Below are 14,650 nucleotides of genomic sequence, written 5' to 3'. Positions count from 1 at the left end.
TTCAGAGTGAGGATGTTCCTGTAAAACAGCCGCTGGATGAAAAATCTTTTTCGATGTACATGGAGCGCGCAGCTTTTGTGAAAAAGCACTTTACAAACTGCCTGCAGGGGAACCCTCAGTGCAGTGAGCCGTCTGTCTGTCTGTAATTATCCTCTTACTGCAGAGATTATTATTTTATTTTAAAACTCGTCTGGCTGCTGCTCAGATCTGAGCAGATCTGAATGAAGAACACACACACACTCCCCACACAATGGCCAGCACAGCTTTAATTAAAGCGCTGCCAGCAGGATGGACCATGAATAATGCATCAGTCCCTCCAGAGCCGCTCTGCAGCTCTAGTTCTCCACCACGCTGATCAGAAGCTTTCCTGTCTGGAGGAAAACAAACACAGAAAACGTGCTTCTCCGCACTGAGTGCTTAATCAACACGGAAAACACGGAAAAAAGTGACAGGACTGGGGATCGTACGATTCCACAGATATTCCACAGTATAAAACCCAGTCAGATTCATCTGGTTTACAATTTTCATAATTCTCATTCTCGTCTATGATTAGCTTCTTTAAGTACTTAAAAGCTTTACTGCAAAAACACACAGCAGGACAACATGTTCACACGGTTACAACCTAACAACCTCAAAATTACAACATTGGATTTATTAAGCAACGTTGTACTATTTTATTATTCTACTCTTTTTATATATCATTTCCATGGGCCACAATTTTAGAGATTGAATCTAAAAGCTTTGTGTGGGGATTTCGCTCCTTTCTCTGTAAAAAAATGCAGCTTTTATACTCAAAAATCTAAGTAACTGGATTAACTTTAAATGTTGAGTTCAATTTCAACTTCAATTAACGCCTTAGCAATCACCAAGGAGGCCTAGCAACACCTTCGGAACCATCTCAGATACCCTAGCAACATCTCAGTAACCACCTGGTATCCCATAGCAAAGGTTTAGCAACACCTTATTAACCATCTCGGATATCATAGCAGAGGCCTGACAACACCTTAGCCACCACCTAGGATAACATAGCAGAACCCTATACAAAGTATTACTGCAATACCTACAGAGTTACATACAACAACATTAAATAATAATTATATTTTCTTTTAGTTCAGAGAAATTATTAGGTCTTCTCTGAAGGTCTAGAAGGTCATGAGGGTTCCCCTCTCTAGTGGCATGAGCTTTCAGTGTCTATTAGTGCTTTTCAGACATTTTAATATATTTTAACAGTACATATAGTCTTGAAAACTGTGAGAAATTACATAACTGGTCTGCAGTTTTGGCTCTACAGACAGACTTGAGATATATTTCGCTGCTGTCGGAACAAAACCTTGTATCTCCATTTTTGTCTTCTTTTAGTTTTTGACATAGTTTGAAAACACCTGTTGCCTTTCACATTGTGTGTAAATTTCATGATGAACAGACAAAAAACAACAGCCTAAAACTACCTGGAAAAACGTTCCACTGGTTCCATTGATTTACTTAAAAAGTAAAGCATGGTTTTTCCTTTTCCTGGTTACCAGTTTGGAGACACGAGGTTTTGTTCCGACACCAGCGATCACAGCCAAGCAGAACACACTGCACCCAGCTCCACTCCACACTGTGACAACTGACCAACATACAAACGTCTTACACGCACACACACACACACACACACACACACACACACACACACACACACACACACACACAAGCACACACCACTGAGATTTTGAGAAACTTATCAAGAAATCCAGAAAATCTATCCAGAAATTTATCCAGAAGGATTCGCCGTAAACGTCCCGAATTAGCCTGGTCAGGCAAGTGGACTGATTCTTCAGTGTCTTGAGACAATTTTTGCTTATAAATAAGCACAAATAAAAAAATTTCTTTATGTTATTTAATTTATTTTTCAAATACAAATTATTGTTATTATTATTAATAATATTAAATAAAATCTTATAAGTAATACTTTTGCTGAAAGTAAAATAACCTATATGAATCTATATGAGCTTGTTGGACATCCATTCCAAATCCATGGACATTAATAAGGAGCCCCCTTTGTGGCTATAACAGCCTCCACTCTTCTGGGAAGCTTTGTACAAGATTTTGAGAATCTGTGGGAATTTTTGTCCATTCATCCAGAAGAGCATTTGTGAGGTCAGACACTGATGTAGGACGAATAGGCCTGGCTCACAATCTCCGGACAGGCCATTTTTACTTGCTACACACACGTGGTTAAAATTGGCGAATGTAATTGGCTCAGTGATGTATCAGCCATGCCGCAGTGCTGCGTGTGAGACGAGCAGAGTGGAGGAGCGTCTCTGGGCTTCTGCTGCTCATTAGAGGAGAGCATATGTTCTAAGAGCAGAAGTGTGTGGGCTGCTGCACAGACGCGCACACACACACACACACACACACACACACACACACACGCTGTGCTGTGTGACCGTCTGCAGACCCAGAAGCAGCTTTCATCCTCAATTCTGATGTGTTTCAGTCTGAGAGCTGCTGCCAACTACCAGCAATTCCAAACCCCCTAACCCCCCACTCCACTGTGTGTGTGTTTGTGTGTGTTCGGGGGGAGCAGGGGGTCCTGTGGGTGTTGATCCGCATCAATTCCAGATGGAACAATGAGAGTTTACATACACAAACATGCAAAGAATAACAGTTGGTCAGGACTGTTCGCACCATTACATTCAGAGATGGTACAATACCACTTCGTTTATAACGATAAATGATACCAATATTCAAACTTTAAAGCAGCATTATCTAACAATTTATCTTAAAATATCAGCTTGAAAATCATTTTGCTGCAACACTGACATAATAGTGAGAATGGTATGTGTGTTATCACTCCGGGCCGGAACGTCTGCTATAGCGCTACGTAACTTTGGAGGAGCAGCAGGAGAACCTCTTGCCATGTCACACACCAACAACTCAGCAGCTCTAAGAAGAATTCCCAGCATGAACATCACAGCAGAGGCTGCAGAGAAACCAAAGAAGACCGAGCAAGAGAGTGGAAATGAGTAAATCTCAAATGGGTTCAAGAACCACTGGTTTAATTAAAGCACAACCTGTTTTAATTAATTAAAGCAAAACATAACTGTGAAGTACGCAGGATTAAAAAATTAAATACAAATAAGGCTTATTGTTCACACTAGTATTACAAGTCTTAAAATTCAGTAACTACAGGGACCAAACTGGCTGAGCTATTCTTAGATTACAGAAGCTTGTAATAAAACGACCCATTCTACTGCCAGTGTTTATCTATGGAGGGTGCATGGCCGTGTGCTTGATTATACACATCTTTAATTTATACATCAGCTCACAGGTGGGCCCTATCAAGTACACTGGTTGGCCATTTAAGGGGTTTATATATTTAGCAGAGGCTGTTATTTAGAGCTATTTACAATGGCTATTTACTACTGTTCCAGCTGTTCCAACAATACAATGCATTAATACCTTATTCCACTAATACGGCTTAATACAGACAAAATAATAACAACAGAATATCAATACTTGGGCATTTTTGTACCACTACTTATTTTTTACCCAAAATATCATGATTCTACATTCTGCTAAACACCTTCAGAGCTTCAGAGCTCTATTGCCTTTGGTCTACAACTGGGGCTAAAATCATAACTCCTGAACAGAGCTAGGCAATATATCTTCGCATATTCAGACACCATCAGCAATTAAAATCACTTCCCAACTGCACGTCTGATTAAAAAGAGAGCACAATTAGTCCTGTTTAATTGGGTTTAGTGCAGCACAAATAATTGAATTTATAATATTTTGAAAACATGGGGTTAATTTGCCTGCAGTGACTCATCAGATGACAGAAAAAATAAATGTTGTCTATCGTAAAAAACTTCTTGAAGCTTTGTGATACAACATTTAGCCATACCGCCCATCTCTACTCCTGACCATAAACTACAGACCCCCCACACCGACCCAAAGTGCAAACATACATATAACATTTATATGACACACACCGCTCTTCATATTGATCATCTACGGTCTTTAATTTATGCTAATGCTACACAAAGCCATTGCAGTTGATAGGTTGGCTATTGCATCAGCAGCGGTGTTGAATTATGCAGCTCCTGCTCTCCTGCTCGGCTTCTACTTCATGAATAAACATAGATCAGTGCAGCCCCTCAGAGCGGCGCTGAACTGACAGCCCCGAGCTGCTCCAGCACCGAGAGCTGACCGACAACTTGAGAATCACCACACAGCATCGATTTGGCTTCGGAAAAAGAACTGCTTTAAAAGAACTGCACAGTCCACTGTGTTCAAATCAATCTTTTTTTTTTCGCTTGTTTTACAAACGGGATTTTTGCAATTATGTTTTTGATTTTTTAAAATACTTTACACACATTACACTTGTTTGTATTTAGCAAGCAAATTATATTATACTTAATATAATTATATTATCATCTTCATAAAAAACATCTGAAATGCACGAAAATGTATGAAAGTTATGCAACTTTATAAAAATACATACACTGCTCAAAAAATAAAGGGAACACTCAAATAACACATCCTAGATCTGAATGAATGTAATATTCTCATTGAATACTTTGTTCTGTACAAAGTTGAATGTGCTGACAACAAAATCACACAAAAATCATCAATGGAAATCAAATTTATTAACCAATGGAGGTCTGGATTTGGAGTCACACACAAAATTAAAGTGGAAAAACACACTACAGGCTGACCCAACTTTGATGTGATGTCCTTAAAACAAGTCAAAATGAGGCTCAGTATTGTGTGTGGCCTCCACGTGCCTGTATGACCTCCCTACAACGCCTGGGCATGCTCCTGATGAGGTGGCGGATGGTCTCCTGAGGGATCTCCTCCCAGACCTGGACAACTCCTGGACAGTCTGTGGTGTGGTGTGGTTGGTGGATGGAGCGAGACATGATGTCCCAGATGTGCTCAATCTGATTCAGGTCTGGGGAACGGGCAGGCCAGTCCATAGCTTCAATGCCCTCATCTTGCAGGAACTGCTGACACACTCCAGCCACATGATGTCTAGCATTGTCCTGCATTAGGAGGAACCCAGGGCCAACCGCACCAGCATATGGTCTCACAAGGGATCTGAGGATCTCATCTCGGTACCTAATGGCAGTCAGGCTACCTCTGGCGAGCACATGGAGGGCTGTGCGGCCCTCCAAAGAAATGCCACCCCACACCATTACTGACCCACTGCCAAACCGGTCATGCTGAAGGATGTTGCAGGCAGAAGATCGCTCTCCACGGCGTCTCCAGACTCTGTCACGTCTGTCACATGTGCTCATTGTGTACCTGCTTTCATCTGTGAAGAGCAGAGGGTGCCAGTGGCGACTTTGCCAATCCTGGTGTTCTCTGGCAAATGCCAAGCGTCCTGCACGGTGTTGGGCTGTGAGCACAACCCCCATCTGTGGGCGTCGGGTCCTCATACCATCCTCATGGAGTCGGTTTCTAACCGTTTGTGCAGACACATGCACATTTGTGGCCTGCTGGAGATCATTTTGCAGGGTTCTGGCAGTGCTCCTCCTGCTCCTCATTGCACAAAGGCAGAGGTAGCAGTCCTGCTGCTGGGTTGTTGCTCTCCTACGGCCTCCTCCACGTCTCCTGGTCTCCTGGTAGCACCTCCAGCCTCTGGACACTACACTGACAGACACAGCAAAACTTCTTGCCACAGCTTGCATTGATGTGCCATCCTGGATGAGCATAGGTACTGAGAAGTGGTTTGTTCTTTATTGAGTGCGTCTTGCTAATTCCCAATAATTTCCACCTGTTGTCTTTTCCATTTGCGCAACAGCTGTGAAATTGATTGTCAATCAGTGTTGCTTCCTAAGTGGACAGTTTGATTTCACAGAAGTTTGAATTACTTGGAGTTATATTGTGTTGTTTAAGAGTACCCTTTATTTTTTTGAGCAGTGTATTTTGTCACTAAACTGATGTTAACAATCAGAATTGAGATTCATGATCCCAGTAAGTTTTAATAAGACAAGCTATTAAAAACTTGCAGTTTAAAACTTGTAGTTTTAGACTTGCAGTTGTAATAAGACTTAGACTTGTAGTTGAAGATGCAATAAGACTTCTAGCTGAAGATTTCTTGTGATGAGACTTGTAGTTGTACTAAAACTTGTAGTTGAAGATACATGTGTAATAATTCTACAAGAGGAAACTTGTAGAAGGGCTTGTAGTTGATACCCTGTGGTTGTAAAACGCACTTGTAGTTAAAGACTAGTAGTTAAAGACTAATATTTAAACTTCCAGTTAAATATTTGCAGTTAAAGACTCGCAGTTAAAGCCTAGTATTTAGGCTTACAGTTAAAGACTAGTAGTTAAAGACCCCCGTCTTTGGTTTTCTTAATTAACTAGAGCTGTAGGACTGCTCTGCCTCAGGTTGGCGCTGTAGAAGACTGATTCACCCAGTTGGTGCTTCATAGCTTAGAAACTGTAACTCTGCCCGTCATTCCTCTGAAAAACTTTACAATGTGCTGCAGCAGATCTGTAAATCTGAAAACTCGCCGAGAGTGAACAGTGACTGTTCCTCATTTCTCATACTGAAAACAGAAAAGGAGACGAGGAAGATCTCAGTTAATGTGAGGAAGAGCACAGAACCACACTAGAACGGAGACTTTACAGAAGAACAGCTGATACAACAAACATTTATTAACACTGAAGCATCAGCGCCGCAATGGACAGAGAGTTAGCAGACAGACAACACAACACGAATTCCAGGGGCGGGGGCTGGTTTCACCCACTGCTTCTGTAAAAACTTGTAGTTGCACCAGATACTCTCTTACAACAAGGTCAGAGATGGACTCATATCCTGATAATCAGACCAGCATTATGTATCTCCCAAAACACCGTCTGCAGTTGAGCCTTACCAGCTTCATCTAGAGTCTGAGGTCATTTTCATTTCTCATAAAGAGGCATTATTTGCATCTAATTAGGGGCTTGACTGGAGGATCAGACACATATCAGCTAATGGGGAGCGAGAGAGAGACTGAGGCCCCCATCAGCACTATAACTGAGGGATTAGCAGCTAAATTGCAGGCAGGTGCAGAGGCAGAGAGAGAGAGAGAGAGACAGACAGACATGGTGAGTCTGGTGAGTCTGCTGAGTCTGAGCCCTCTGAACTAGGGGTGTACCCATTTAAAAAAATATTTGATTTGTCCTGTTTATTTTAATGTTTAACTAAATTTAATGCCACGATGTTCACTTCACAAAGAATAAACCTTTAATAACATACAGTTCTGTGCAAAAGTCTTAGACACTTAAATAAATTGCCTAAAGCTGTTTATCTGGGCAGTTGGTGTGATATTGCTTAAACATTTTTCAAACAACATTAGAATAAATAACTATTTATGCAATAAAAAGTAACAAAAATCAGTAACACTTGGTAGCACTTTGCTGTAGTGAGCTGTTCATAAGGCTACGTAAGTTTATCATGTCACATAATGTTTATAAATGCTTGTTCCAACAGGCATAATTCACTATATTATATCATATTATATTATATGCACATATATAATTATTATGTATTATATTTGCCAATTAGTTAGTTAAAGTAGTCTTTATGACAGTTGATGCCTATCGGAATAAGCATTTATAAACATTAATGTATGGTTATGTTTGGTTATGTTATGTTTGGTGTAAAAGTAGAGGAGGCAGTGGACAGGGCAAGATGGAGGCAGATGATCCGCAGTGGCGACTCCTAAAGGGAGCAGCCGAAAGAAGAAGAAGAATGTATGATTATGTTAGTTGCCATGACAACGTTTTTGCAGCTTTATGAACAGAACCCTATACCATAAACATGCCACTGCAGATGTCATATGTTATGTGGTAAGTAAGTAAAATAAGGTAACCGAGTGCCATTTGTTTTGTTTACCTTTTTTCTCCTGAGTTTAAAGCAGGCAGTTCATTTTTATGGTTTTCTTTGGTCTCAGACTCAGCTACTTTTTTAAAACACTTGGTTTTATTGTTTATATTTTGGCGTTAAGTTGTCCCTGAAGCTACACATTCCAATCCCGTTTAGCCTTGTCCTTGAGATATCTTAGGAAAATAAACATAAACCTGAGCTGGTTTACTGGTTACAAAGTGTCCAGTGTTTGGTCTGCCAGCAGGCCCAAGGAGAGAGCCCACTTTGATCTTCTGTTTGGGTCTGTCTCTAGACCGGATCATAATGTTGTTCTCTTCTCCTGCATCTTCAGTTTTTACCTCCACTGTATTTCAGACACTGTCCTCAACTACAGCACCCACTAGTGGATTAGTTATCTTCTACTCTACGCAAACTCTGGTTACTATATGCTTGTGTTACCTGGCTGTTCCCCTGCTGGTCAGTGCCTGCTGCTGCTGGACCCTCCTTTGCTGTTGGTTTTGCTGCAGATCTGGATGGAGTCGCCTGATTCAGGTTGCAGCTTCACAGTCGGCACTGTGAATATCGGAGACACTGAAAGGAAAATAAAATAAAAGAAACAAACAAAAAACAGCAAAAGGAGTTAAAATCTGACCCCAAACATACAGACATGGTGTGGTGTTTGTGGTGAATAATGGATTGGGATTGTATGGAAGAGGAAGATAATGAAGATGGAGAGTCAGGAGGTCTGCAACAACAGTCAATCATGTATGACATCCTGGCTGTGTTATCATGGGTTAAACGTGTTTTCTGTCCTAGGTCAAACGTATGTTGTCCTGGATCAAACCTGTATTGTCATAGGTCGGTCATGTGTTTTGTCCTGGATCAATCATGTGTGATGTCCTGGGTCAATTGTGTATGTTGTCCTGGATCAAACGTAGGTACTATTTGGGTGATGGATCATTTTCAGCACTGCAGTACCACTGATGTGGTGGTGGTGTGTTAGTGTGTGTTGCGCTGATCTGAGTGGATCAGTCACAGCAGCGCTGCTGGAGTTTTTAAAACCTCAGTGTCACTGCTGGACTGAGAATAGTCCACCAACCAAAAACATCCAGCCAACAGCGTCCTGTGGCCACTGATGAAGGACTAGAGGATGACCAGCACAAACTGTGCAGCAGCAGATGAGCTGTCGTCTCTGACTTTACAAGGTGGACCGACATGGTAGGAGTGGACAGTGAGTGGACACAGTGTTTAAAACTCCAGCAGCACCGCTGTGTCTGATCCACCCGTACCAGCACAACACACCCTAACACACCACCACAACAGTGATACTGCAGTGCTGAGAATGATCCACCACCCAAATAGTACCTGCTCTGTGAGGGTCCTTAGGGGTCCTGAACACTGAAGAACAGAGTAAAAGGGGGCTAACAAAGTATCAGAGAAACAGGTGGACTACAGTCTGTAACTGTAGATCTGTATAGTAAGTGGAGCTGATAAAATGAGCATAAAGGAGGTGGTTATATTTTATGTCTGATCAGTGTATCTTAATATTTTTTAACGGTACAGAGGGTGAATATCCTGTAATGGTTACTTTTGTGTAGATTGAGTTTTTCTCTGACTAAGGAAACCTAAATAAAACATATGCTGTACAAATATTTTAGAAATCAGCTGCATATTTGTTTTCCAAGCTATATTCCTTTTAGGAAAGGAGCACTGAAATTTATTTTAATAAATATCTGAAATAATAACCGAGTTGATGGTGAAAAGCAGCCAAGAACCTGTTCCAACAGTTTTTTTTCCCCACACAGAAAATTCATTAGGAATCAATAAGGGAATAAGCAGAATCATAATTCATAATAGAATTGGCATCCAAAAACTTATCAATTCTAACATGTCCACCCATTTCTGGTTAATCTTTGCATTATTTCAAGGGTCAGTCCAAGGTCACAAAAACCCCTGTGCACCTCACTTAGACACACACACACACAAACACATATACACACACATACACACAGCCCATTCAGCCCTCATCTGTCATCTGTCACTAGAATAAATGTGTTAGTTGTGATTTCTGCATTGTGATTTTTTAAAACTCCAGAAACAGAAAAAACTGAAAAAAGTACAGCAGGATATTTTTGCCAATGCCTTTTTTTAATACATCTCAGCTCATAAAAATCCCCTATTAGTCTATAAGGTTTCTGGCTGAGCTGGAGTTTTAATTATCTCTCCCCCATAAAGCTCATCCTGTTTCTCCTTTGTGTATTAACCCTGAGCTCCTACTGAACAACAGAGTTCATTTCTGCTCATTGTTCTGCCTCTAAAGCTCCGCGACGTGTCCTGCGGTCTGACACACGCGGCTCCGCCCCGTTGCCTCGCCCCGCCCCCTGCCTTGTCTCGTGCTGCAGCCTGCTGTGAGCTGATAAGGGGATTAAACCATAATCTTCATAATTAAAAGTCGCATTCTCATATTTAAATGAGCTGCTACAGTCTGGGCACGACTGCACTGCAAATGCTGCAACTACTGCAGCCCCAGTGCTGCACCTGCACTAACACTACAGGCTGTCACTTATTTGAGGTGAATATGAGGTGTTTTTAAGCTGTGTGCATTTCTGGACACTTTATCTAGAAAACAAAGTTTTCTATCTTCAAAATCAAACCCTATCATAGTTCTATAAGGTTCTATCTGTAAGCCAATCAGTACTGTGAATACACACAAGAGGACCAATCAGGTTCTGCTTCTTTGTCGTGTTGCCACTCAGGGGTTTCAAAGTACTCCGCCCCATGAGGCAGCTTCATACAGACCCTCACATGTTAAAAAGGCTTAAATCTGGCAAGTCAGTTTTATTATTTTTTTATCTTTAATCCTAATTACTGAAATACAATAAATTATTTTGTTTTAAGTGATTTAAACAATAAAATGTCTATTAAACAGTTTGTTGTTAAATATTTATACTACTACTAATAACAGTAACTAATAACAGACACTTAAATGAGTGTTTATGTTATATAGTTAACATTTATATAACACTTGTTCCCTGAATTTTTTTCAACTAGCCTCCTTTGGAGAAGACTAGTATGAAACCACCAGGCTAGTTATGGATGCACTGGTCTGCCTGTCACTCCCACAGTGTGGCTGGTGGACGGCGGAGTGCTGTACTCACTGTCCGGGAGCTCCCACAGTCTGGTTGGTAGATGGCTGAAGTATTCGTGATGCAGAGCCGCCTGGGCTGAGAGGCGTTTCTTAGGGAAGCACTGGAGAAATCTGGAGGCGAGCTCTTCTGCATGATCAATGTAGCCCAACCTACACACACACACACACACACAGATTTAAGTATGATCTGGACATAATGTACAATATAACCAAATCAGTAGTATTCTGATTATATTGCTGTATATAGTGATTGTGGTGGGCCAGTCATATTAAAACCACACTGGGGAGATAACCACACTGAGTGATAGGGGCATTGGACTCAGAAGAAGCCTGTGTTTCCCTTTGCCCTTGTCACGTTTGGCCCCTCCCAGTCCTCCATGTGCTTTTGTTTTGTTTTGGTCTTGTCCATGTGATTCCTTGTTTTGTTTCTTCCCAGTCCTGCCCCCTTGTTTCCAGACCCTGCCCCTGATTGTTACCACTTGTGTTAACCACCTGTGTCTTGTTAACACTGTTGTATTTAAGCCCCGTGTTTTCCCCTGTTGGGCTGCTGGTCTTTGTTTGGTCTTTGTATGGTATTGTTTAGCGTCATTCTTCCGGCCTCCGTTGTGTGTTTTTCCTGTGTTCATTTTCGTCATGTCTGTCCCTCCTTCTTTCCGTGTTGGCTCACTGACCCTGGACCGTTTTGACCCTGATAATGGATTTGCCCCTAATAAATCTCGCTTCTCTCAGCATGTGCGTCCGCCTCGCTCCACTGCGTTACAGCCCTCCTAGCGCCTGTGGTATCACTGGTGGGAGTCCTAACTAGCAGGTGGAATCAGAGACGGCTAAATTGGAGAGAAAACTGGGGAAAAATAAAAATAAATAAATACGCTTAAATCCGGCCCACAAGTTGATTTTATTATTTATCTATTTTTAATCCAATTATGCAGTGTTCTAGCCAAACACTCTCATAATTAGGCAAAACGTTGGCTAAACCCAGCCTACATGCAGCATGTCTCAGGCTAGGCACATGTGCCAGCTCACCATTCAAAGCTGGGCCTCATTCACCAACCGCTGTTAAGAAGAGATTATTTATGAAGATTCTACATCCACCAATGTTCTCTTATCTGGGATTTGTTCTTAGGTAAGAACAGAATCTACACACTCAAGAGAACAAAGGTGAGAATAGTTGTGTGCTTTAAGAACATGCCATGAATCTGATGGAGATTTTTTCTTATGACCTTTATCAAGAACACACAGAACAAACTTAGGAAGCTTTTGTTAAAATGTCTTCTTTGAAACTCTCTAAACATACAGATCATTATTCTAAGAACAAAGAAGATGAGAGGGAGAGATGAGTCACTCAGAAAGTTAGAAAATTCATTAACTGAATTTGACCCATGATTGTAGCTCTCGTTCAGATACAACTTTAAAACGTCTGTTAAAGTGAAACCTTCAGCTCCTTCAGTAGCCCACACTGATAAATTCACTCACTGACTGTATATATGACACATACAATATATACACATAGATTGTATATTATATAATTTATATATACTCTCATTGCCTTTATTTATGATATATGCACTCAATGACTGTATATATGATATGCATGACATATGCTCACAAAATGAAAAAGCCTATCTGTCTTTAGATGCAAAATTGTGCCAATAAGATAAACAGGGTTAATGATGATGAAATATTAGTGTGTGTGTGTGTGTGTGTGTGTGTGTGTGTGTGTGTGTGTGTGTAATTAGACTGACAGGTTAAACTCTTGAACTTTCACTGTAGCTGCAGCACTGCAGGGAAAACTGACATAAAACAACACAGCAGCAGCAAACCGGATAATTACACACACACACACACACACACACACACACACACACACACACACACACACACACACACACACACACACACACACACACAGAGCACCGTCAGTGTCCAAAACAACCTGACAGTTTGTGTGTGATTAGACAAAGTGCTCATCTGTTCATTCAGCACAGCTGATAAGATTTACCTCTCCCTCCCTCTCTCTCTCTCTCTCTCTCTCTCTCTCTCTCTCTCTCTCTCCTACTCTAATGGTCTTTGTAAGTTAAATGGGGCCTGTTATGCCTGTTATCCAGTTTTCCTCTTTCCTTTAGTGTGTTGGATCTTTTTGTGCATGTAAAGGTTCTACAGAGACCCGAACCTCATTGTTCCCTCCAGAAGGAGAAACTCTCTCCCACAGAACCCACTTTTCTCAGCTGCCTGAAACGCCTCATTGGAATTCCAGCCTTTTTCCTTTGTTATAGGATGACATCATCTTTTAACACAATCCTTACTGACCTTCTACCCGGCGAACTCTGGCCCCCTCACACAGCGCACAGCATCAGAACAGGTGCTCACTTCGAATCTCTGGAATCACGTAAGGCCGGTTTTACATTGTGAAACTTTAAGCTTTAGTTGCCTGATGTAGTCAAAATGACTGACGGCGCCGAGTATTTGTTATAATGGTTCTAATTCTAATGGTTATAATGTTATAATTTGGTATAATGTTCAGCCATGTTTGTCTGTTACTGCAGACTTAGCATACCATCTAAATCAGAGTCAAAACACCTGAAGACCAGCTGCTTCCCAGAGTCGCACGTGAGTGACGACAGCTGCTGCTCTGTGAGTGGAAGCTGGAGGAAAGTCACCTCTCCTGCACTGCAGTGGATAACTGCTCCAACTTTGTAGAGGCCATCAAAAAACTCTGGCCAAGTTGTTTTGAACTCAACAAACTCTATAAACCTGAAACACCAGTCTGTTTTTTACAGTTGGCAGAACAAGAGACAAAATCAGACATCCCAAAATTAGGGTGACCTCCCTCAATGTGCCCTAATAACTGTAAAAAGCATTAGCATAACCGCCTTATTATTATCATTGTTATATTTATTATCATAGCTAATGCACAAGCTTGGTCAAGATTCTGTCAATCATAACTGGTTGCTCCATAGAAACACACAACCCCTGTTTTTTTAAACCAAATGAAGCTCAACGTGCCACTCAGCGTTTTTCCAATGTGTCACTTCAATTTGACTCTTACAACATCGGTAATAGAAGTTTTTTAAATGGTTAATCACGAGAAGACCTGCAGGATGCACTGTGAGCGGACTGGAGTTCCCCAAACCAACAGCCTTCTCTCACTGTGGGCTGATTAAATCCCTTACCCAGCCATGGACCCATCGGTCCATTACACACTTCTATAAGCTAAGAGAAGCTCCACTGGTTTGCATCGGGGTTCCTTTAGTTAATTAATAATAATAATAGGACTGGAATGTTGAGGGAGTTAAGAGTCCAAACCGAGCTTGTTGACTCAAATCAAATTACACGTATTGTCACATCACATTTACACAGGTGCGAAGGTAAAAACAAAAACCTTAGGTACGTGCCCCCCTTGTAGAATTTAAATACACCAGTGACATTTTGAATGAAAAATGCATTTCACAAAATAACTGCTACAGAACATCAAACCACATGTTGTCAACCATGGAATACCCACTAAAATGTGTACTTTAATCCATTTGTATTCTATTTTTTCACAGTTACCACAGAATAAAGCAGGTCACACCAGTGACTTCAGCTAAAAGCTTCATATGAAATCATGAGCGAAATGAGAAAATATCTAATAACTCAAGGACACAGTGGAGTCACCATGT

General features: G+C 41.2%; 1 protein-coding gene across 3 annotated transcripts in view; it reads right to left on the bottom strand.

The window, feature by feature from the left end:
* The window catches only part of cdk14 (cyclin-dependent kinase 14), a 126,218-nt gene that overhangs the window by 14,183 nt on the left and 97,385 nt on the right, over positions 1–14,650 (bottom strand). For all 3 annotated transcript variants that reach the window (XM_017714469.2, XM_017714470.2, XM_017714471.2), the window contains 2 exons: positions 11,002–11,141; positions 8,303–8,434 (listed from right to left, as the gene is read on the bottom strand). In XM_017714469.2, coding sequence (XP_017569958.1) covers positions 8,322–8,434; positions 11,002–11,141 — 253 coding nt within the window. In that variant the 3' untranslated portion in view covers positions 8,303–8,321. The remainder of the gene's footprint in view (positions 1–8,302; positions 8,435–11,001; positions 11,142–14,650) is intronic.

This window comes from Pygocentrus nattereri, chromosome 24, assembly GCF_015220715.1.
Source record: "Pygocentrus nattereri isolate fPygNat1 chromosome 24, fPygNat1.pri, whole genome shotgun sequence".
NCBI classification, from domain to species: domain Eukaryota; kingdom Metazoa; phylum Chordata; class Actinopteri; order Characiformes; family Serrasalmidae; genus Pygocentrus; species Pygocentrus nattereri.
Note: the sequence above shows the minus strand (reverse complement) of the source record. Positions and strands in the feature narration are given on the sequence as shown.